Source organism: Geotrypetes seraphini, chromosome 10, assembly GCF_902459505.1.
Source record: "Geotrypetes seraphini chromosome 10, aGeoSer1.1, whole genome shotgun sequence".
NCBI lineage: Eukaryota > Metazoa > Chordata > Amphibia > Gymnophiona > Dermophiidae > Geotrypetes > Geotrypetes seraphini.
The window spans coordinates 61,868,384-61,892,579 of NC_047093.1; the positions used below are offsets into that span (position 1 = coordinate 61,868,384).

Consider the following 24,196-nt stretch of genomic DNA (forward strand, 5'->3'; position numbering starts at 1 on the left):
ATGTCTATGGAAGAGGCAGAGAGAATGCAGACAGTGGATGGAAGGAAGAGAATGACGAGAAGATGAGGTAAGCAGAAACTAGACAAAAAAGGTAGAAAAAAAATTTCTGTTTCTTTTCTTTTTTTTTTTTTGCTTTAGGATAAAGTAGTATTATAGCTGTGTTGATAAATGTTTATAAACAAAGCCCTGCCAGCTTAAGATCTCTTCCTCTAGTTCAGGAGCCAGAACTCTAATTTATAAAATGACAATTGTACAGAATATTGTTTCTTTTTATACTTTAATAAAATAAGTTCAGTATAAAACTATTCGAGGCTTGTGTGGATGGGATCAGATGGTTTTTGGAGAAGGGACAGGGATCGAGCTCACAGAGACAGGGTGGAGACGGAATGATCTCTTGGGGGCAGAGACAGACCGAGCTGACGGGACGGGGACCAAGCTCGCAGGGACGGGGCAGAGACTGGGACAATTTTTTTCCCCATGCCATTCTCTATACTAGACCCATCTTGATATATCCATTGGTCTCCAGATTCATGAAAGGTTTTTACCACATTAAGCCTCTACTCAGACCAGGGCCTGTGGACTGGGAGAATTTGAATGCTATTCTTTCTATGCTCATAAATCCACCATTTAAACTACTCTTGTCCAAGGCTTCACTTAAACACCTCGCCTGGAAAGTTTTTATTTTATTATTTATTTTATAAATTTATCTCACACCTATTACCTAGCTACAAATCACAAGTAAGTAAGCTTATACAAATAAATTTTACAAAATTGATCAGCACTTTTGCACAAACGTAAAATGGTTGGCAACTGATTACAGTTTTGCTGCAGCTACTGAAAATGCTGACTGGCCTGTAGTTACATAATGTACATGCTCAACCTGTAATAACATTGCATTTGTTGATCTTAGAGTCCTACTTGGCACATATATAGACAGTGCTTGCTTTAAATGCATTGGTGTTTGCCCATACAAAACCCTGATCACGCTTACTTCTGCACCTTGAGTCAGCAAATTATAAGCACTGGTATCAAATCCACCCTATACCAGATTTTTTCACAACAAAGTTGTCCTTCGAATTCTCTGAATTTCATCTCATCCAGTCCATTGTTTTACCCGTTTCCTTCCAAAACCACATTCACATCCTGGGAAGTCAAGTCTCCTTACACTGGACTGTAAAAGAGCTTTTACCTACTACTTGGATCAAACCAAATCACATAAGGCTACATCTTGACTGTTTATCTCCTTTGACCTCGACAGTTGGGAGTTTCAGTTAAGAGGACTATTTCATGCTGGCTAGCAGACTGCATATCCTTTGCATATTCTCGACCTGACGCTAGAGCAAGAGCCATGGCCACTTCTATTGCACATTTATGCTCCACTCCTATTCAGGCCATCTGCAAAGCAGCCACATTGGTTCTCAGTCCATACATTTACTTACTACTGCTTAGATCACCATTCTAAGTGAGACAGTCAGTTTGGTCAGGCAGTTATCAAAAATTTATTTTCTCTTTAAAAAGCCATCTTCCCTCTGTCCTCAGGGATTTCATCAGTCTCATGACAGTTATATTTAACCCTCTTCCTAGAGGCATGAGTCTGGTAGCTTAGAAGTCATGTATGTGAGAATATTCTGCCTGCTTGTCCTCGGAGAAAGCATAATTATTCACCTGTAGCAAGTGTTCTCCCACCTCCCCTAGCTGGCTTAGCTTTTGGATAAAACTGAAGGTCTTACAGGGTGACATTGGTCAGGATGGCACATGCCTATGTGTAGTATGGACAGTGCTAAAGTTTTTTTAAAGTGACAGTACATGTCCGTGCCGGGCTTCGTGAACAATGTCGCCCATATATGACAATATCTGCCTACTGACCTCGGAGAACACCTGCTACAAGTGAGTTAACTATGTTACATGGCAGTTATTGTGAAATACTTTTTCTTTGCCCATACTGATAGAATATGAATGGAATTATGCAGTTTGCATAGGGCCAATCTAAGATTGCTAAAATTTGGCCATGGCATTTATAACACAGTGGCCCAAACCTGGCTATTGGCTCTCTTGGATTGTATTTTAGATTTGATATACTGCTTTTACAAATGTATTAAGCAGTGTACAGCAGACAACATTATTTGTTACAATCTTCAAATGAGGCATACATAAATAGTGATAAAGCCCCAGGTAAACAACAACTGTACAAACAATTCTACATGTATTCAACATAATAGCGTTAAAAATTGTTTCACTACCTTAAACTAGGTAGCTGAAGTAAATACTTTTGCAATGATCGCAATGATCTTGAAGGAATGTAATGAAACAATTTTTTAAACAAGTACTCAGGTTGTCTCCTATATCATGCCTTTTTATCATGCCTTAAAAGTTAAACATAGTAACTAGATTTTAGTGTGTTTCAAAATAGGCAACCAATGTAGTTGGTGCAAGATTAGAGTTTGCTTGGCTCCACTAATGAGCCTAACAGCCATATTTTGAACAAGCTGCAAATCTGCCTTATTAGAACCCATAAAACGAGAGTTACAGTAATCCAATCTACAGTAATAAAAGCATGGACTAATTTAGTCAAATTTTCTCTATATAAAATAGATTTAACTGATGTAACATTTGTAAATACAGTAATAAAAACATGGCCTGTCTGTGGTTTAAAACTCAAAGATTCATCACAACGAACTCTAGGTGTAGTTATTTTCTGAAGTGCTGAGGAATTATTACTGACTCTGGGCAAAAACCTCAGTTTCTTCTGCTTACGTGATTAGTACATAGCTGAAAAATTTTCAGCAGTCGAGACAAGATTATGTTTTGACATTCAGCCAACATTTTGCAATTTATCATTAAAATCCAACATAATCTCTTCTTGATTTATCTTTCATAAAGATAACTAGATGAATGTCATCAGCTTGGCCAAGGGTGCCAAATACAGATTGAAAAGAATGGGTGATAAGTGATCCCTGAGGAACCCCGGACCTCATTATCTTTTTTGAAGATAGCTCATTGTTACAGAAAACAGAATATGATTTGCGGAAAAAATAAGAGCAGAGTTATTTAAAAATTCCTGATCATAGTCCTGCATCTCTGAGAATCTGTAGTAACTTAAGATGAGATAATGTATCAGATAAAATATTTTTCCCATAAGTAGGAATCTTGATGGAGATGGTTCCTTTTTAATGGTCCAGAAAAATTAAAATTGAAGCCTCAGGTACCAAATTAAATAGGGTCTAAGAATTTTCAGTAGCCAGCATTGATCTCTCCAATTTTTCATTCATTGAAGACGTCTGAGACTAGCTTATTGCCATACATAAAAGTAGCTCACTAGAAGAGAAAATTGCATACCCATTGAACACTAAACAATGATGGTCACAGTATTAGGATTTGGGCCTCTTATTTTCACATCTTTTGTGCTGCAAGCCATTAGCTTTATTAGTCTTGAGTTAATGGAATAAAGACCTGTTGTAGGCTGAGAAATGTATATGCATGTTTTAAGTGTCTAGTTAAATATTTATTTTGCAGACCATGTTAGAACATATTCCGGAACAAGAAGAGATGAGAGCATTCCCTGGTCCACTTACCAAGTATGTTTTTGCATCCTTTGTAAATATGTTTTACCATTATATTAAGGAACTGTATAAGGTTGTAAACTGAAATGATTTCTCATGTGGTGGTGGTGGTGTATTTTCTTTAAGAGATGAAACCCACAAAGTTGATGTCATCAAGTTTGCGCAGAACAAAGCTACAGCTTGCTTTCGGAATGAGAAATTAATTGATAAAGAGTCTGCAAGTTTGTTATGGGAGTTGATTGTGCTTCTATGCAGACAGAATGGGGTAAGAAGTTTTGTCATTCTGTACATTTTTTCTTGATATTAGTTCATAATTTTCCAGTGTGATTAGCAAAAGCTCAGGGCATTAAAACAGTTCATAGTGGGCCTTTTTTAGTAAGATGTGCTACAAAATAGGTTTAGCATGGCCTATAGACCATGTACAAGATGCAGGCAAAATTTATTGTACCAAAGTTAAAATGCAGTGATATAAAACCTTTTTACCAACCAAGGGACCCGACATGGTCCATGTTTTGGTAAACTTCGTCAGGAGTCCATGGTAAATAAGGTATAAAGTATACCGCAAAAATGAAGGTAACAACAAGTGCCTGTGTGTTTAATTCGCCGAGAATCGCTGCTAAAAGTGAAGCTTCACTTTTAGCAGCGATTCTCGGCGAATTAAACACACAGGCACTTGTTGTTACCTTCATTTTTTGCGGTATACTTTATACCTTATTTACCATGGACCCCTGACGAAGGCGTGTTGTCCGAAACACGGACCGTGTTACCTTGGTTGGTAAAAAGGTTTTCTTTAGCACTCTCCAGACCAGTAGAGGTTAATCTTTACAAATGGGTATATATCCAATCATGACCAGCAGGTGGAGACTGAAAACAAAACTGTGGGACAGTATATAATATACTCCCTTCTCTATTTACCTCAGTCTTCTTTCAGTCTCCAGTAGGTGTTGATGTGATCTGTACCCATCTCCCTTGGTAGGGCTGTTGGAATTTGTTTAGGGGGTTTATAGTCCCTGTTTTTGGCCGGACAGAGCTTGGGCGGGCCCTGTTTGGGGGTCCGTCCGACCTCGGGGGTGTCAAACCCGGCGGGTCTCGAGCGGGGTCCCTCCCCCCACTTCCTCTACCTCCCCACATTTTTATAGAGGAGCCTCAGCAGTAAGCCTTGCCCCCTAAATCAAGCAAGGCATATTGCTTTGAGAGCCTGTGGAGTCTGTTCTGTAAAAAAAAAAAAAAAAAATCCTGAGGTAGTGCTGGTCTGGAGGGTTGTTTCCCTTTAAGAAAACTGTATTTTACTGTATTTTTTCATCTAACCGGCACTTTTTTATAGCTAGGTCGCGTATGGAGCAATGAGCACTTCTAAAGGGAAAAAGTGCTCATTGTGCTCCAGGCGCGAGGCACTCGCGGCCGGCCTGTGCAAGCGGTGTTCAGGCCGGTGCGGTGGAGGAGCTCCGTCGGCAGCGGCTGCAGGCGCCCAGAGCTCCCCGCCGATGGTGCCTCGCGAGTCGGCTGGGAGCAGTGGGGAAGCCCGGTCTTCCCCAACCGCCCACGGAGGGATTCCCCGAGCCGCCGATGGTCGGGTTGTTGGGGATTCCCTCTCAGCTGATATTTTGACAGCTGATGCCGACTTGCCTGTTTTAGCGGCTGGGACTGTTCAGGCTTCTCAGCTGCTACAGGCTATGGAGGGAGCATTTTTGGCGGGAAAGTCGCCATCTTCTCAGTCTGGCCCCTCCATTTTGTCTTCCACCTCAGGTGACCTTCCCCCTGTATTGGAAAAACAGGGGCAGGTTTCTGCTGTGTCCCCTGCTGTGGCAGGGAGTCCCTTGGGACCCTCGGGGGGTTTTTCTCCTGATTTCTTTTTTTCCTTGTGCAGAGCCTATTTTCAGGCGGCTGGGGGTCCCGGATGCGCTCAGGGGGTTTCGGGGAGTGGGGTTTCCTCCGCGCTCCCTGCGGCTTTGCCTCTCTCGTCTGTTGGGTGTCCCCTCCTCCTCCTCCCTTGTCCAAGCGTCCGCGGGTGTCGTGGGACGAGGATTTATGGTCGGAGGAGCGTGTCGGTCTGGATGAGTACCTGGACCTTTCAGAGGATTTCCAGGACCCTCTCGAGGGGACGGCTGCTGGCGGCGGGTTGTCGGGTTTCCCGTCCTCCGGCGAAGAGGCGTCCGTGGTGCGCCTTTTTCAGAGAGATGAGCTGCCGGACCTGATTCAACAGGTTTCTTCGGTGTTGCGTTTTGAGGATGCGCCGCCGGAGACTCCGCGTGTGGGGGACCCTCTGTTATAGGGGATCCGTTCCGTTTCCCGTTCTTTTCCTATGCATCAGGATATTCGGGATATTATACTGGAACAGTGGAAACCGCCGGAGGCGCCGTTTCGTTTGGCGCGCAGCATGGCTCGTTTGTATCCCATCCCAGAGGGGGATCGGGCTACTTTAGCATCGCCAGTCGTTGACGCGGTGGTCTTGGCGATTTCTAAGCGGCATACCGTACCTGTTGAGGGCGGTTCTGCCTTGCGGGACTCTGAGGAGCGCAAGTTGGAGAACATCCTTAAGCAAGATTTTCAGGTCTCTGTCTTTGGGGTCCAGGCGGCTATTTGTGGGGGGCTGGTCGCTCGCGCCGTGTTTCGGTGGGCTGAGCATGTCCTGGATCGGGAGTCTGATGACTGGTCTCTGGTGGATCAGGAGGTAGCGAAGATTGAGATGGCTGCCTCGTTCCTCTCAGATGCTCTTTATGACTTGGTGCGGATCTCTGCTAAGTCTATGGCCTTTGGCGTGGCCGCGCGGCGTATTTTGTGGCTGCGCGCTTGGGCGGCGGATGCTGCGTCCAAAGCTAAGCTTACTAAATTTCCCTTTCAGGGGTCTTTTTTGTTTGGGGAGGAATTGGATAAGTTGATTCAGACTCTGACGGACTCGAAGGTGCCCCGTCTGCCTGAGGACCGTGCCCGCCCTGCTTCTCGGGGTGGCGCTGCCCGGGGGCGTTTGCGGGAGTTTCGCAAGTATCGCCCTAGGCGTGGGGCTGCTTCTTTCCAGGCTCCGGGATTTTCCCGGGGTCGGTTCTTCCAGCGCATGCAGCCCTTTTGGGGGGCAGGGAATCCATCCGCCAGTTCCCCCGCTTCCCGTCCTGCATAATGACTCCTTGCCGGCGCCCCCTTTGGTTCCGGTGGGGGCCCGGCTGCGCGAATTTTTCCCCAAATGGGCCGAGATCACGTCCGATCAGTGGGTCCTGGAGGTGGTGCGGGACGGTTATGCCCTAGAGTTCGCCCGCTCTCTGCCGGACCTTTTCCTCGCCTCTCCATGTCAGACTCCTTGGAAGACGCTGGCTTTTCGCCAGACCCTTCAGCGCTTGCTAAATCTCAAGGCAGTTGTTCCAGTGCCCCCTCTGGAGTGGGGCACCGGCAGGTACTCCATTTACTTTGTGGTGCCCAAGAAGGAGGGGACCTTTCGGCCCATCCTGGATTTGAAAGGGGTCAACAGGGCTCTCAAGATTCCCTCTTTCCGCATGGAAACTCTGCGGTCGGTCATTCTGGCGGTTCAGCCGGGGGAGTTTCTCACTTCTCTCGATCTGACGGAGGCCTACTTGCATGTTCCCATTCGGGCCTCTCATCAGTGCTTCCTTCGCTTTGCGATCTTGGGTCGGCACTATCAGTTCTGTGCGCTTCCCTTTGGTCTGGCCACGGCTCCCCGGACGTTCACCAAGGTGATGGTGGTCGTCGCGGCAGCCTTGCGGTCGGAGGGCATTCTGGTACACCCCTACCTGGACGACTGGTTGATTCGGGCAAAGTCGTTGCAGGAGAGCTCCCGGGTTACGGCTCGGGTGGTGGAGTTTCTCCGGTCGCTGGGCTGGGTGGTCAACCTTTCCAAGAGTCGGTTGGTCTCGACTCAGCGTCTGGAGTACCTTGGGGTTCTGTTCGACACCTCCTTGGGGAAGGTCTTCCTTCCAGAGGCCTGGGTGAGCAAATTGCAATCTCAGATTCGCCTGCTTTTGGCGTCCCGGTGTCCTCGGGCGCGAGATTTCCTCCAAGTCTTGGGGTCGATGGCGGCGTCCCTGGACGTGGTGAGGTGGGCGCGGGCCCACATGCGTCCTCTTCAGTATGCTCTGCTCCGGAGGTGGTCTCCCCAGAGGCACGGTTTGGATGTTCCTGTTCCCCTGCGAGGCATGGTGCGCTGCAGTCTGCTCTGGTGGCTCTGGACCCCTCAACTGGTCCAGGGGGTGGGTCTGGATCTCCCGCAGTGGACGGTGCTCCTTACGGATGCGAGTCTCCTCGGTTGGGGGGCTCAGTGTTTGGGTCACTCAGCTCAGGGCACCTGGTCCACGGAGGAGGCCTCCTGGTCGATCAACGTGTTGGAGACCAGAGCGGTCCGTCTGGCGCTGTTAGCTTTCCACTCCCTTTTGTTGGGCAAGTCGGTCAGAGTCCTATCGGACAATGCCACGGCGGTGGCTTATGTCAATCGTCAGGGGGGCACCAAGAGCACTCAGGTGGCGCAGGAGGCGGCTCGGCTCATGGTTTGGGCGGAGTCCCATCTTCTGGACCTCTCGGCCTCTCACATAGCCGGGGTAGAAAATGTTCAGACAGACTTCCTCAGTCGTCACTTCCTGGATCCAGGAGAGTGGTGTCTCGGCGCCGTGGCGTTTCAGTTGATAGTGCAGACTTGGGGGCAGCCCCTGATGGACCTGATGGCCACGAGTGGCAACGCCAAAGTGCCCCGCTTCTTCAGTCGTCGCAGGGACGGTCTGGCTGAGGGTCTGGATGCTCTGGTCCAACCGTGGCCAACGGAGGGGCTGTTGTATGTGTTCCCTCCTTGGCCATTAGTGGGCAGAGTACTTCTTCGCATTGTTCACCATCCGGGTCTGGTGGTTCTGGTGGCTCCGGATTGGCCTCGACGTCCGTGGTATGCGGATCTGGTGAGGCATCTGGTGGCGGATCCTCTTCCTCTGCCTCTCTTGGACGATCTTCTGACGCAGGGTCCCATTCCCATGTTCGACCCGTCTCCCTTCTGTCTTACGGCTTGGCTCTTGAAAGGGGTCGCCTTAGTAAGAAGGGATATTCAGATAAGGTGATCTCTACACTCTTGAGGTCCCGGAGGCTTTCTACCTCTCGGGCTTATGTGCGGGTTTGGCGTCTCTTTGAGGGGTGGTGCCGGGAGCGGGGAGTGGTCTCTTTTCGCGCTTCCCTGCCTAACATTCTAGAATTCTTGCAGGATGGCCTGGATAGAGGCCTGGCTTGGTCTTCTCTCCGAGTTCAACTTGCGGCCCTGTCGGCTTTTCGAGGGTTAGTGACAGGTCAGCGTTTGTCGGCCATTCCTGATGTGATACGCTTTTTGCGGGCGGCCAAGTTGCTCAGGCCTCCCCTACGGCCCTCTGTTCCCTCTTGGGATCTCAATCTGGTTCTCTCTGTTTTGGTGTGCTCGCCTTTCGAGCCGTTGGATGGCTGTTCTTTGAAGGACCTTACTCTGAAGGCGGTCTTTTTGGTGGCCATTACTTCCGCTAGGCGTGTTTCTGAGCTACAGGCTTTCTCTTGTAGGGCTCCCTTCTTGGAATTTTCGAGGGAGCGGGTTGTCTTGCGGCCTGTTCCTTCCTTTCTGCCGAAAGTAGTTTCTCCTTTTCATGTCAATCAATCGGTGGTCCTCCCGGTCTTGGGTAGTCGGGAGGGCTCTTCTGAGCAATGGCAGCTGCGCAAGTTGGATGTCGGTCGGGTCCTCCGCTCTTATGTGCAGCGGACCCGGGAATTCCGGAAATCCGATCATCTCTTTGTCCTTCTGGCGGGTCCTCGTCGGGGGGGGCTGGCGCTTCTAAGGCTACTATTGCGCGCTGGATCAAGGAGACGATTGCTTCCGCTTATCTTCTGAGACGGAAGCCTGTTCCGGAGTTTCTCAAGGCTCATTCCACTCGGGGTCAGGCAGCTTCTTGGGCTGAGTCGTCGCTCGTGCCTCCAGTGGATATTTGTAAGGCTGCGGTTTGGTCCTCCTTGCATTCCTTTGTTAGACATTATCGGGTAGATGTTCAGGTGCGTCGGGACGCGGTGTTCGGTGAGCGTGTGCTGGTATCGGCCCTTCGGGGGTCCCGCCCGTGAGAGGGACTGCTTTGGTACGTCCCATTTGTAAAGATTAACCTCTACTGGTCTGGAGAGTGCTAAAGAAGGAGAAATTAGGTTCTTACCTGCTAATTTACTTTCTTTTAGCTTCTCCAGACCAGTAGAGGTCCCCACCCTGTCTGTTGTTGTTGTTGGGGCTGTTTCGCGGGCAGTTTTTGTTTTTTGCTGTGGGTTCTAGTATTTTTCTAGGGCCGGGGAGAATTGAAGAACAGCGGCTGTGGCTTGGCTGGCTTAGCTGGCGAGCTGTGGGGACATTTTCCTTCGGGTATTTCTCCTCTGCATTTTCCAACAGCACTTGGGTATGTTAATTGTTACTCCTGTTCGGAGTATTGTTTTCTTTCTGTTTTCCAGTTCTTGGTTCTGCTTGGCTATTCGGCAGACTAAGGTAAATAGAGAAGGGAGTATATTATATACTGTCCCACAGTTTTGTTTTCAGTCTCCACCTGCTGGACATGATTGGATATATACCCATTTGTAAAGATTAACCTCTACTGGTCTGGAGAAGCTAAAAGAAAGTAAATTAGCAGGTAAGAACCTAATTTCTCCTTATATCACTGCATTTTAACTTTGGTACAATAAATTTTGCCTGCATCTTGTACATGGTCTGCAGTTTTGGTTTGTTTTTCCTGGTTTGGTGATTTTACTGCAGATTTGGTTGGATCTCTTTTTGTTGCTTTTATCATGGCCTATCACAGAACTTCTTTGCTTGCTAAGCCTATTTGTAGTGCATCCATAAAATAGACATTTTTGATCATTTTTTGCAGGTCTTGTGCTAATGTCATTAGCTTGTGGCAACTGCAAACAATTAATGCAGGGGCACTTACTATCTCCTATTTAGGTGACACTAAGGATTCCCATGTTAACCCTGTGTTATTCAGTTAGCACACACTAATATGAGCATGCTATATGAATAGTGCTTCCAAGCCCATTCTTTTCCCTGGACATGAGCCCTCCAAAATAATTTTTTTTAATAGTAAACACTGTGCAGTTAATGTACTTGAAACAAAATTATTGCAAAATGATTTATCGTGTTTTTGCAAAAAGCCTTTTTTCCTGCATTAAGCACACATTTGCTTGTAAAGCAGTTTAGTGAAAGGCCCTGGTGTTTGGTGTTCCAGCTTAAGAGTCATGGTACACATAGAGGTGTATTTTCAAAACGCTTAGACTCACAGAATTCCATAGGCCTGTCCTCACCCCAGGACCAGGAAATGCCTCATTTGGGGAAAGGCTTTCAGATGACCTCCATCCTTTCCCCAGTGTTTAGATAGGATCTTAATTACCCATATTGTGCTGCGGCTCTTAGGCACGCACTGTAAATGTTGGTTGTACCGCACTTGTGCCTCAGAATAGGAATTGATGTTAGGGCATAGGACTGGCACAGCCAACAATGTGCACCTCAGCAGAGTAGTCCTGCATTGGAAGCAGCAGTAGGAGGGAACAGATGCTAAGTTAACATGGGAAGTGGAAAGCAGGGATGGGTACAGCTGAATGGAAGAGTAGAGAGAACAGGGAGATGCTGGATGGAAGGATGGGGTGGGGAGCGAGAGAGAGGGGGGTCATATATATTTGAAGGATGGGAGAGGAAAAAGGGGATTCTGGATGGAAAAAGGGGATTCTGGATGGAAAAGGGGAAGTGGGGGGCATTCTAAATGTAAGAATGGGGAAAGAAAAAGGGGACCCTGAATGGAAGAAGGGTAGAGGGGGGATGCTGGATGGAAGAATGTGGAGAGGAGAGATGCTGAATAAAATGATGAGGGAAGGGGGATGTGTTAAATGGGAAGGTTAGGAGAGAAAAAGGTGACATACTGGATAGAAAAGGGGCAAAGAAAAGATGTTAGATTGAAGAATGGGGAAGGGGCACACTAAATGGGAAAGATAAGGAGAGAAAAGGGGAACATGCTGACTGGAAAAGGCATAGAGAGAAGCTGGATGGAAGAGTGGGGAGAGATGGAGACCCTGAATGGACATGAGGAGAGAGAGGGGTGGATACACTGGATGGAAGTGGGAAGAGAGAGAAGGCCATGCTGGATAGAAGGGGGTAGAGGACAGAATTAGTGAGAGACTCGGGAATAAAAGAAAGGGGAATGTGAGGTGTGGTGTAAGAGAAAATAGAGAGCTCTAGGTAGACAGTAAAAAGAGGCAAATTGAAGACTATATAGTAAGACTGAATGAAGAGAGAAAAATAAATTGAAGAACATTGAGAAGGAAAAAAGCCCAATGTTGGATGTAGCATTGAAGATGGATGTAGTATTGGAGGAGATGAAGACAGGAGGGGAGAGAAAAATGACAAATGGACACAAAAACTTGGCATGAGAGTTAAGAGAAGACAGAGGAAAGCAGAGATTGGGACCAACATGGTTAGAAAAATTAAACAAAGATAGAAAAAAGAATTGTATTTTAAATTTTTAATAAAGTACAAAACTCACAACTGAAAATCTGATATATCATGGGGGAGAGGGGGGCAGTGCAAGAAAGGATAGGGGGGTACCATGGAGGGAAAGTCGCAAGGAATGCAATTATAACTACTGATGTGACAGACACTTCATTCCTGAATGATTGGGTAGTCAACCTCTTCTTGCGAGATCTCTTGTAGAGAGCTTCATTTGCATTCTTTTGCTCATCCTCCCATCCATCTAAGCAGTCCTTCAGTTCCTCAGTTGTGTTTCTACAAGTGAGATGGTAGGAGCTTGTCTTTTCTGCTTATGGTTTGTTTGTTTTTTTCATTTAAATTTGGTCTTTTTCGTTAACCAGATGCTAGCAAGAGCACCCTATGAACCTTTGGAGCAAGCTTCCTTGATAGGCCCCACCATTGTTTTTGGTGGCAATCACCTCTGCCCAAAGAGTGTTGAAACTTCAGGCTTTGTCCTGCAGAAATCCATTTATTAGGATTTGGGCTGCTGGTGTGGTTTTGCGCACAGTCCCATCTTTCATGCTGAAAGTGATTTCCAGTTTCCACATCAATCAGGAAGTATGCTTGCCTGCCTTCACACCCTCTGGATCAAGAATAAAAGTGATTTGGTATTGAAATTCTTTGGATATTCAGACTCTTACTTGTGGTATCTGGAGGTTGCGAATGAATTTAGATTGTCGATTCATCTATTTGTACTGGTGGGGGCAGCCTGTAAAGGTCAACCAGCCTTGAAAGTGACGATTTCCAGATGGATCTGTGTGGCCATTTCTTCAGCCTTTATCAGTAGTGGAAAACGTCCTCCTATATCCATAAAGACACACTCGAGCATTGCTTTCTCTTTGGTGGAATCTTTGGCGGTATCCCCAGAAGAAATCTGTAGAGCCACCACTTGGTCTTCTGTACATATGTTCATGAAGTTTTAAAGAGTAGATATGGCGGCCAAACAGGACTCTGCCTTTGGATTTTTGATTCTGAAAGCAGTCTCATCTATCCCACCCTAAGCTTTAGAGACTGCTCTGTACAATCCCAGTCGTTCAAAAATGCAATGTGTGTCGCATCAGAAGGAAAGATTAGGTTCTTACCTCAGTCTTCTTTCTGGTAAACACACTCCATTCCTGAAGCCCACCCTGTCATATGTTCATTCACCTGCTTACTGCCTCAATGATACCTGGCAATTTGGACATCTTATTTCTGTTGAAGAAACTAAAGGCTCTCTTTGGATCTTAGGCAAGCATCTTCGGTTTTATAGTTTAGAAAAAAGCTGAAAACTTTTATTTTTGCATGCTTTTTCAACCAGTAGCAGTGAGTAATAAACTAGCAGTCAAGTCTCAGTTAAGTAAATGCAATGGAGTTGTCTTGTTGGTATTTGTTCATTGTTGGTTGTATTGTTATATGTTCGTTTGTTGCATCGTAATATGTTCATTGTATTATGTTGTTTCATTGAAATATGTGTTGTATGAATTTGGATGTTTTATTGTCTCCGCATAGAATTGCAGGATATGCGGAATATACATTTTTAAAATAAATATAAAAAAATATAAAATATAACAACCTGTTAGTGCAGGTTGTTCTCAAGTTGGTGACTTGTTTGTTTTCACCTTGTTCTATATTGCAAATGGATCAAATTTGTTCTCAAGTTGGTGTACTAATTATCGTCCCATTTCTAATATCCCATTCTTATCAAAAGTTACTGAAAAGATCGTCTTCAATCAAATATCTGATTTCGTGGAAAGCACTAATGCTTTACACCCAAATCAGACTGGATTTAGAAAACGTCATTCAACCGAACTCTCTTTAATAGGTTTTCTCACTAACATTAATTACCACCTAGACTACCATAATTCTATTTTACTAATTTCTCTTGACTTATCTTCTGCTTTTGACACAATCGATCTTCTTTTGCTAATTCATCGACTAGAAGAAATAGGGATTACTGGCCAAATCCTTAATTGGTTTATTTCATATTTCAAGGAACGCACTTCAAAAGTATCATTCAACGGCTTAAAATCTCACACATTCACAAACAGCTACGGTATACCACAAGAATCCATACTCTCCCCACTTCTTTTTAATATTTTCCTGGCTCCATTAATCACACTAGGACAATCAATCGGTTTTACTGTCTTCGCCTATGCAGACGATATTCAACTAGTACATCCCATCAAGTTAGATGACCCAAATGAAATTCCATCAACAAAAAACTTGACAAGATTCATAACTGGTTAAACTCAAACAAATTGTCACTTAATACCACTAAAACCAAAACAATGGTCTTTCCTTTCAAGAAAGATAGTTCTCTTCCCTCTCCTGTTAAAATCAAATCCATTCCAATACATACAGTACGTAATACCAAGCTTCTAGGTATCACTTTGGATGAATCTCTCACTTTACATGATCACATAAGTACAATTATAAGGAAATGTTTTTATCTTTTACGAATGATACGCTCTATCTAAATTTCTTGATACATCAGCCTTAAATACTTTAATTCTTTCATTAGTTATTTCTTGTCTGGATTACGGCAATGCCTTGTATCACGGTATTACCAAAAAAGAGTTAAAGCGACTACAAATAATCCAGAACAGCCATAAAAGTCATCTATAAGGCCAAAAAATTCGACCACATAACTCCTCTTCTGATAAAAGCACATTGGCTTCCCATCCATCACCGTGTCATTTATAAAACTCTGTTATTGATTTTTAAAACAAGAAACACTGGACAGCTAGAATTCATTAATAAATTTTTGATACCGTACGCCACATCGTGATTTCTTTGTTCCTCAGAGCAAAATTTATTAGTAATCCCAGCCTTGAACCATATTAATACTAGAAGAAACACTATTTTTTCAGTAGTTGCCCCGACCCTCTGGAACTCAGCACCAAATGCCCTTAGAGAGATAACTAATCTTGAGAAATTTAAATCTTTCCTTAAGACATTCCTTTTTAAAGATGCCTTTCAAGTGTAAATGTCCTTTTAAGGATATTTATTAAAAAAAAAAACAACCATATGAAACTTTTTATCTATCTTCTACAAGTCCACTTCTATTGGACTTACTTGTTTTTAACCACACCCTTTTGCTTATACCTTTATATCTTACTTTATCTTTACTTTATATCCCCTTCTTTTCCACTCGTACCCATTTGTCCAGTCGTGTATGTTTATTTTGTTAAAGTTATGTTAAATTTATATTATATGCTTCTACCCTATTTTATAATGTATAACCACCTTGAAATAAATGATAAGGTGGTATATCAAAATTTTAATAAACTTGAAACTTTTCACCTTGTTCTGTATTGTCAATGGATCAAGTTTGTTAATCATGTTATGAGCAGAACAAACATATTTCTCGGGGAGTGTCCCGTACCCCTCCCTATTTATTTCCTCACCAGGGCTGACTATCTGCTTTGATAACAAACTGAGGAATTGAAGGACAGTCCAGACGGATGGGAGGAGGAGCAAAAGAATGCAAATGAAGCTCCCCTACAAGAGCTCTCGTGAGAAGATGTTGACTAATCAATCGTTCAGGCATGGAATGTCTGTCTACCAGAAAGAAGATTAACGAGGTAAGAACCTAACTTTTCCTTGCTACAGCCCCGACTGCATGTAGGCGGCAGCCACCTAGGAGAGGGCTAGGGCTGGGCCTGGGCCTTGTGTCCTTTTTTTATTTTGTCTTCACAAATATAGTAACTCTGCTGATATCTGTTGTGTTTGCAAAGAGAGATCCTGCAAGTTCAACCTTTATCACATGCTTTAGGCAAGGGAAATTGTTCAAATTATTTTCAGCTTATTTGTAAAAGCTTGTTTTTCTCCCTCTCATTCTTAGACTGTAGTGGGCACAGACATTGCAGAACTTTTGTTGAGAGACCATAAGACAGTGTGGCTTCCTGGGAAATCACCCAATGAAGCCAATCTGATTGACTTCAATAATGAAGCAGTAGAACAAGTAGAAGAGGAGTCTGGTGCCTCTCAGCTCTCCTTTCTCACTGATACAACAAATGCTACACCCAGTGATGAGAAAGAGATTGAGAGATTCCGGGAGCTTTTGCTCTATGGTCGGAAAAAGGTGAACATGCACAACATTATCTGTATGTAAAAATTTGAAAAAAAAATTATTTTTCTCTGAAAGATCTGTTTTCATGAATCATTATTTCTTGGCACCTGCTCTATTTCCTTCCCTCCTATCATCTTGAACCACCCATCCATACAGGAAAAATAGACCTGACCCAGCCTTCCTTTTAAGTGTTTGTGTGTCACATGACACTGCTAGAGGATGTTCCACCTTGCACAACTAGTACCTCAGGGGAGTATCTTCACCTCTTAGTAGGGTTATCTTAAGGGATAGTGGCACCCTGAACTTTGGTAGCACTTCCCTCACCACCCCTGTGGGTTCAGCATCTTCTTTCCCCTTCCTCCCCCAGTCAAGCCTCTTTCCATCTCTGTCCTCCTCCCTATGGATCCAGCACTTCTCCCTCACCTCTCTCAAGCCCCAATCTTTCATAAAGTTTACATCAGTTGCCAGTGGCAGCACTTTGGCCACCCCTTGTGTCTTTCCTCTGCTGTGTCCTACCCACAGGAAATTACATCATTGGAGGCAGGACATGGCAGAAGGAAGACCAGGTGATGTATTTTGGCATCCTGGGCCAGAGCCTCACCTGGTCTAATGGTTAGGCTGGCCCTGCCTTTTAGCTCTCTAGCTAAACCTGATTAGAATTGTTCTACCTGTAGGATGCATTGGAATCAGCCATGAAGCACAGCTTGTGGGGTCATGCCCTGCTGCTTGCCAGTAAGATGGACAGTCGTACGCATGCCAGAGTCATGACCAGGTAATGCATAATTGTGATTTCCTTAATTTTCTACCTCTCTGCCCCTCATTGAAAAAATGCACATTGAAACTAGTTTTATAATTTTTATTCATTTTTACAACTTACATCAAGTGTATCAAGAAATAACATCTGAATTGAAAAACATCACTTGTTTTGCTATTATCATCAACTGAAATTCATGAAATTTAACCTCCCATCCCTGTCACTAGTTTGTTTTGATTGCTGGTTTTCTTTTCACAAATGATTAAGTACACTGTGTTTGTTTCAGCAAACCCGAGCATCTAGACTAAATGTTTTGATAACTTCACTCTAGCTCTTATCCTCCTGCCTTTTTGTAGATTTGCCAACAGCCTTCCGATTAATGATCCCCTGCAGACTGTTTACCAGCTCATGTCTGGAAGAATGCCAGCTGCATCTACAGTAAGTTTAAGTTTAAAAATGTCACAGAGATGATGGCAAGAACTATAAACCTATTATTGGTGCTAAAACTGCATTTTCAGTTTTTAGTTCTAATATCTCACATAATTTACTCTCTGAAGAATGGTCTGAAAATGACATTATTGTGATGGGTGTGGATAAGCAGGAACCATTGGAGATGGAAAAAGAGACATGACCATGGCAATTAGAGATGTGGAAGGCAGAGGTCATAGGTAGTATGTGATAGAATTTGCAAATCTGTGTGAGAGCATGTTCTAAGTATCTGACCAAAGCCACTAAAAATATCTGACCAAAGCCACTAAAAACACGAGTGTATATAAATTTCCATGTTTTTCTCAATACCTCTACTGTATAGTAGTATATACTTGATTCTATTAACGATGCAGAAAGCTAAAAACTGTCCATTTAAATCCATTTGGGGCTTTTTTTTTTAATTTCAATACTAATTTGATAGGCACAGTTCCCAGGTGACTGTATGTGAGACCACCACATGGAAAACAAGAAATCTAATAGCCTGTTAATTGTAATAATAGTACAAAATTTCTTGTGATGTTTTCTGTATAACCATTTTTGTGACATCTGTATCTTAGATGTTATGCATGTTGCCTAACAATTTTTCAAGGTAAACTTGTACCTCGCTGTGTAACATGGTATTTTATCATAAGCTATTTTCAAATAAAACGAGAAATGAAAGTATTAGTAAAATTTGGTAAAGAAAGGAGATGAGGGATGAGCGCCACTTTAAGCATATCACTAGATGTGGTGTTTGAAGAAGTTGTCTGGCTTAATTGATGTACATTTAACTGACCCATGGATGTTGTTTGTGGTGTTTCCAGTGCTGCGGAGATGAGAAGTGGGGGGACTGGCGGCCTCATCTGGCAATGGTGCTCTCCAACCTGACCAATAACATGGATGTGGAGACCAGGACTATGGTCACAATGGGAGATACTCTAGGTTTGTTTTCCAACTTTACAGTACTCTCTAGAGAGTATTCCTGTAAAAAGAGATGAGATCTCACTAAAGTTAAGAGTTGATCATGATTTTGGTGCTCTTCTTTGGTTACAAATATCTCAATTAAATTTTGTGTTTCTCATGTTCTGTGGGTATCGCTTCTTTCAGTTTCTAAAGGCCTTTTAGAAGCAGCTCACTTTTGCTACTTAATGGCCCAGATTGGATTTGGAGTCTATACCAAAAAGACAACCAAACTTGTCCTCATTGGATCCAATCACAGGTAAGTTAGACATGTTTCTCTTGGCCTTGCTTTCGGTTTTATATTGGTATATATTCATAAAATTGCTATTTCATTTAAAGTCAACTTAAAGTTCAAGCACAGAAATTTTTGACTAATTAATGTAGGCCACATTGTCAGAATATATAGTTTTCATAAGTACCACTTGAAATAATCATCTTTTCTTGTTCCTTCAGTTGTCCTCAGTGCCCTCTTGCTTTGCCATTTTAGAACAAGATTTATGATCTCGCCCATAAAAAAAAAATTACAAACTCTCCCCTCAAATTGTATGTTCCATTTTGAGTTTATATGTGGCACTGTGATGCATGTGTAGGCATCAGAGTGCTTCCATTTGTATAGACTGAGGCCTGGATTCTGTAACCGGTGCTCAAGTCGGTGGCCGCCTTAAAAACAGCCGCTGATCGCCTGTCAATCAGACTAGAGCGCCAGTTTACAGAATCGCTCTAAGATAGACGGCTGAAATGTAGGCCAGGGCTACATTTCAGCCACTTATCTTTGCTGCTAGACCACAGCAGCTGATCGCGGCAGGGGGATTTCCCCCCCCCCCCCATCAGCTGAGCAGCAGGGATTCCCCAAAGCAGGGATTCTGTAACTAGTGCCCAAGTTCTGGGCGCCGGTTACAGAATCGCAGCTTTAGGAGTTCCTCTCACTCGGCTGATTTTAGTGGGGGAGTGGCAGGGACTCCCTAAAACCACGATTCTGTTATTGGCAGCCAAGAATTGCGGCTTTATGAAATCCCTACTGCTCTGATGGGGGTGGGGGAATTCTCCTGCTGCAATCGGCTGCTGCAGTCTAGGAAAAGATAGGTGGCTTAAATGTAGGTTTAATAGTAGGCCTAATGCCACTTTAGCTTTAGGCGGTCTAAAGCACCAAGCTAGATTTAATTCCAGTGACCATAGTGGCCATTAATTTAGGCGTCGGTAAATGCTTCAACCCTGCTGTTTCTGACCATTGGCAGGGTGCCTACTGACACCTAAATTTAGGCGTTGGTTATAGAATCCTGGCCTGAATGTTCAAAAAACAAATATATTAGGGACTAGACAAGATTGGACTTAAAAATGTAACTTCAAGAACTTGATCTAACACTTATTATAAACTGCATAGATTCCTTGTAGAGAATTGTGGAATATAAAACACGGTATTGTATTTATAGTCATGGTGATTTTGTTTGTGTCACTTAAAAAAAAATGCTTGCTTATTGGTATAGCAGTTTCTAGAAAACAATTTTTAACTTGTTGACCAGAACATGTTTTTAGTGCAATAGGTTTGTCATTCTGGATGGATGGGTAATATCCCAGTGCTTTCGAGCCGTGCAGAAGGAATTCACTCCAGCTTTTGAATCCTTCCTCCTTCACTTAGAGGGCTTTGCTGCCCCTTCAGTTTTTCCTTTTGACCGCAAGGTGGAAGAAGTCTTTCTGATCTGCTCTTTTTCTTTTTTTTTTTCTGTCTTTTTTTTTTTTTTTTTGTGATATTTTGACTGCTGTTTAGTGCTAAGAGCTTCCTAGCTCCTTAGTTGAGGGTCCACCTCTGCCTGTGTATAGGAGAAGCAGACTGAGGTCTGCAGCTGACAGGCTAATCTCTTTGTGGTATGTATTGGCCAGCCTGCAGAAACCTTTTGGAGCTCGGAGTCTGTTTCCCTTGTAGTATTGCTCACCTGCATTGCAGGAGCTTAAGCATAGGCTGTCAGGCATTCATAGCAGGCTCAGTGGGGTCCTGCACGATGCTGGCTGCATTTTGCCTCCTCCCATTCCATGGGGGTTTGAGTCTGTCAGACACCAGTCACTGGAAGCCTGAAGATTCAGTGCTGGAGGAGTGGTCTGTTTGAGGCAGTGATTTTTTTTCTCCCAGATCCAGCTACCTTTAGAGCTGAGGCAGCACATTTCCAGCACAGGTCACAATGAGTAAGGCTGTAACAGCCTATAAGGAAGACCAGGGGGGAGGGGGAGGTCTTTAAACCTGTGTTTTTAGGTTTCTGCCCCTTCTCTTGGGTTTCTTCACCTCTAAAATCCTAAAATTGTTGTTCTTTAGCGTCCCTCCAGACCGGCACAGAACGGATGGTTTACGCTCCTCTGCCAGCAGGTGGAAACTGAGAACACATTGATTTTTGGCAGTAGTACAAGTGGGCTGTGCAGTCTAGAGAGTTGCGCGGGGACAGAAATCTCACCCGTCCCCGCCCGTCCCCGTGAGGAATCCCACCCGTCCCCGCGAGGAATCCCCTCCGTCCCCGCCCGTCCCTATAAACTTCAGAAATAGTTATTTCATTTAATTATGCTACTGAATTAAAGGCTCTGGTAGAAACCCATTTACAAATAAGCAAAAAGACTTTATTAATTTGAAAATATTAATTGGGAAGAATACATACTTTGTAAACGGGTTTCTACAGAGCCTCTAATGTTTATAAATTTTTATCAACACAACTAATATACTACTTTATCCTGAAGCAAAATAATAAAAAAGAAATATAATTCTTTTCCTACCTTTGTTGCCTGGTTTCTGCTTTCCTCATGTTCTCATTCAATTCCTTCCATCCACTGTCTCTCTTCCTTCTGCATCTTCCATTTGCTCTGTTACTGTGCCTCTCCCTTTCTTCCCCCTTCCAAATTGGTCTGGCACCCATCTTCTTCTCTCCGCTCCCCCCATAGTCTGGCATCTGTCTTCTTCCCTGCCAGCGTCTTCTCCCTACTCTCTCTTCCCCATTTCCTTTCAGCGTCCTTCTCCCCCCATCTTCCCCATGTCCTGTCAGCGTCCTTCTCCCCCCTCTGTCTTCCACATGTGCTTTCAGTGTCCTTCTCCCCCCTCTGCTTCCCCATGTCCTTTCAGCGTCCTTCTCCCTCTCTGTCTTCCCCATGGCCTTTCAGCGTCCTTCTCCACCCCCCCCGTCTTCCCCATGTCCTTTCAGCGTCCTTCTCCACCCCTTTGTCTTCCCCATGTGCTTTCAGCATCCTTCTCCTCCCTCTGTCTTCCACAAGTGCTTTCAGAGTCCTCCCCCCCGCCCTTCCTATGGCCTTTCAGCGTCCTTCTCCATCCCTTTGTATTCCCCATGTGCTTTCAGCGTCCTTCTCCCTCCTCTGTCTTCAAGTGCTTTCAGAGTCCTTCTCCCCCTCCCGTCTTCCCCATGGCCTTTCAGCGTCCTTCTCCCCCTCCTTCTCTACCGCCCCGGGTGCAGCACAGCCGGCCAGGTCCCCTTACTTTTGTGGCACTTCCCCGACCGACCGACAACGGCCCCGGTCCGACAAACCTCCCTGCCCTTAACTGCGAATCTAAATTACCTTATTACAGCTGCTGTAAGAAGATAATTTAGATTCGCGGCTACAGGGCAGGGAGGATTGTCGGACCGGGGCTGTTGTCGGTCGGTCGGGGAAGTGCCACAAAAGTAAGGGGACCTGGCCAGCTGTGCTGCAACCGGGGCGGGGCGGACCGCCCCCTCCCTTGGTAGCCACTCGAACCGCGAGGCTACTCTCCTCCTTACCTGCACTGCCTGCAGCACAGAGCCAAACGGAGGTCTTCCCGACGTCAGCGCTGACGTCGGAGGGAGGGAGGGCTTTGTTTAAGCCCTTTGTTTAAGCCCTCCCTCCCCTCCGACGTCAGCGCTGACGTCGGGAAGACTTCCGTTCGGCTCTGTGCTGCAAGCAGAGAAGGTAGGGAGAAGAGCCGCGTGACTGAGTACATCCAGCCCTGCAGGAACCCCGCGACCCTCGGAGGCATCCCCACGGGATCCCCGCGACCCTAGGGGGCGTCCCCACGGGATCCCCGTGACCCTAGGGGCGTCCCACGGGATCCCCGTGACCCGAAGGGGGAACCCGCGGGATTCCCGTCGTCCCCGTTCCCGTGCAGCTCTCTAGTGCAGTCCCATATACAATCAGTCTGTTCTGAGTCTCCAGCAGGTGGTAAGCCTGTGCAGTCTTTCATTTGGTTAGTTAAGGCCTGTTGGATTTGATTAGTGGCCTTATTGTCCCTGTTCTGGTTGCCAGACAGAGCTTGAGGACCCTTTCAGAGGTGTGTCCGACCTCAGGGGTGCCACACTTGACTGGTTGAGTCCCTTCCCCCGTTTCCCCAACCTTTCCGAAATTTTTTTCTTAGAGGTTCCTCAGCTGTACGTCTTGCCACAGTTCAGGCAAAAACTACAGCTTTGAGAGCTTGTGGGGGTCTGCTATCTTGTCCATTAAAGTTTTTACCTTGAAAAAAGTCATAAGCCAGCCAGTCTGAAAGGAAGCTTTAAATTAGCTCTAATTGATTTTTATTGCTAACCGGTGTTTTTGTTTCCTTAGTGGTTCACAATGAGCACTTTAAAGAAGCAGAAAAAGTGCTCATTGTGTGCACGTCAAGCAGTATATGTGGCCAGCATGTGCACGAAGTGCTCTGGCCGCTGCGAGGGGGAATCCTCGTCGGCTTTGGATGCCGGCGAGCAGGGTTCCCCCACGCTTGTGCACCACTCGTCGTGCACAAGCTTCCCCTACTGCCCACACGGATTTCCCCAGCTGCCAAAGGTCAGGGAAATAAGGTTTCCCTTACCGCCGATAGTAATGAGTATTCCATTACTGCTACAACAGCTAATGATGCTGGTAGCTGCACATCTGCACAAGATGGGCTTGCAGTTTCATCTATACCTGGATGATTAGCTGATCAGAGTTCCATCGTTCCCAGAAGGAGAACAAGCAGTGACTTACATGGTCTGGGCCCTGTAGAGCCTGGGTTGGATAGTGAATTTCTGAAAAAGCCAACTGGTTTCATCCCAATCCCTGGAATAACTTGGGGTCGTCTTTAACATGGCAGAAGGTCATGTCTGTCTTCCAGAGGCATGCAGACAGAAGCTTTGCATTCAGATAACGAGCTTGCTCCATCCACGTGGCACTACCTCCAAGTGTTAGGCTCCATAGTAGCCACAATAGATATGGTTCCCTAGGTGAAGGTTCTTATGCGTCCTCTCCAGAATGCATTGCTATCGTGTTGGTCACTCCCTGAAGATGTCTCTGCCATGGACTCCAGAAACCTGGGTCATCATGGACTGGTGGCTCCAGCCACAGGCATACCTCTCCGAAGGGTCTAGCGGGACAAGCAGTTCAAGTCTTCTCGGATAATGCTACAGCAGTGGCATATGTCAATTGCTAGGGATGCACCAAGAGTGCACAGCTGAGACTAGAAGCTCGCTTACTGTTCAGTAGGTGGAGCTTCATCTTCAGGCTCTCTCAGTAGCACATGTAGTGAGTGTGGGTAGTGTCCAAGCCAATTTCCTCAGCAGGCAGACACTAGATCCAGGCGAGGGGATACTGTCTGCAGCAACTTTCCAAGCCATTGTTCATCGCTGAGGTCAGCTAAAGTTTGATCTGATGGTAACAGCAAGAAACAAGAAGACGGAGTTTCTTCAGTTAAAGATCTGAGCCCAGAAGTGTGGGTCTGGACATTCTGGTCTAGCTGTGGCTGAAAAACGAGCTCTTGTACATGTTCTGTGGCCCATGATAGGCCCAGATTCTCCACAGGATTGCTGTGGCTCATGATAGGCCGGATTCTCCACAGGATTGCAAGCCCTTGGAGAGCAGTCATTCTTGTGGCTCCAGAATTGCCACACAGACCTAGTATGTCTTCAGACTGGCACAAGGCTCAGACTGAGTACGGCAGCACCTCTTTCTCAGGACCAGTG

The 24,196-nt window shown here is 45.3% G+C and overlaps 1 protein-coding gene across 8 annotated transcripts in view; it reads left to right on the forward strand.

Annotated features, from left to right (window-relative positions):
* SEC16A (SEC16 homolog A, endoplasmic reticulum export factor) overlaps window positions 1–24,196 on the forward strand; it is a 152,625-nt gene that overhangs the window by 57,665 nt on the left and 70,764 nt on the right. For all 8 annotated transcript variants that reach the window (XM_033960144.1, XM_033960147.1, XM_033960143.1 and 5 more), the window contains exons 9-15: window positions 3,514–3,575; window positions 3,687–3,825; window positions 15,872–16,111; window positions 16,774–16,871; window positions 17,210–17,291; window positions 18,146–18,263; window positions 18,429–18,540. In XM_033960144.1, coding sequence (XP_033816035.1) covers window positions 3,514–3,575; window positions 3,687–3,825; window positions 15,872–16,111; window positions 16,774–16,871; window positions 17,210–17,291; window positions 18,146–18,263; window positions 18,429–18,540 — 851 coding nt within the window. The remainder of the gene's footprint in view (window positions 1–3,513; window positions 3,576–3,686; window positions 3,826–15,871; window positions 16,112–16,773; window positions 16,872–17,209; window positions 17,292–18,145; window positions 18,264–18,428; window positions 18,541–24,196) is intronic.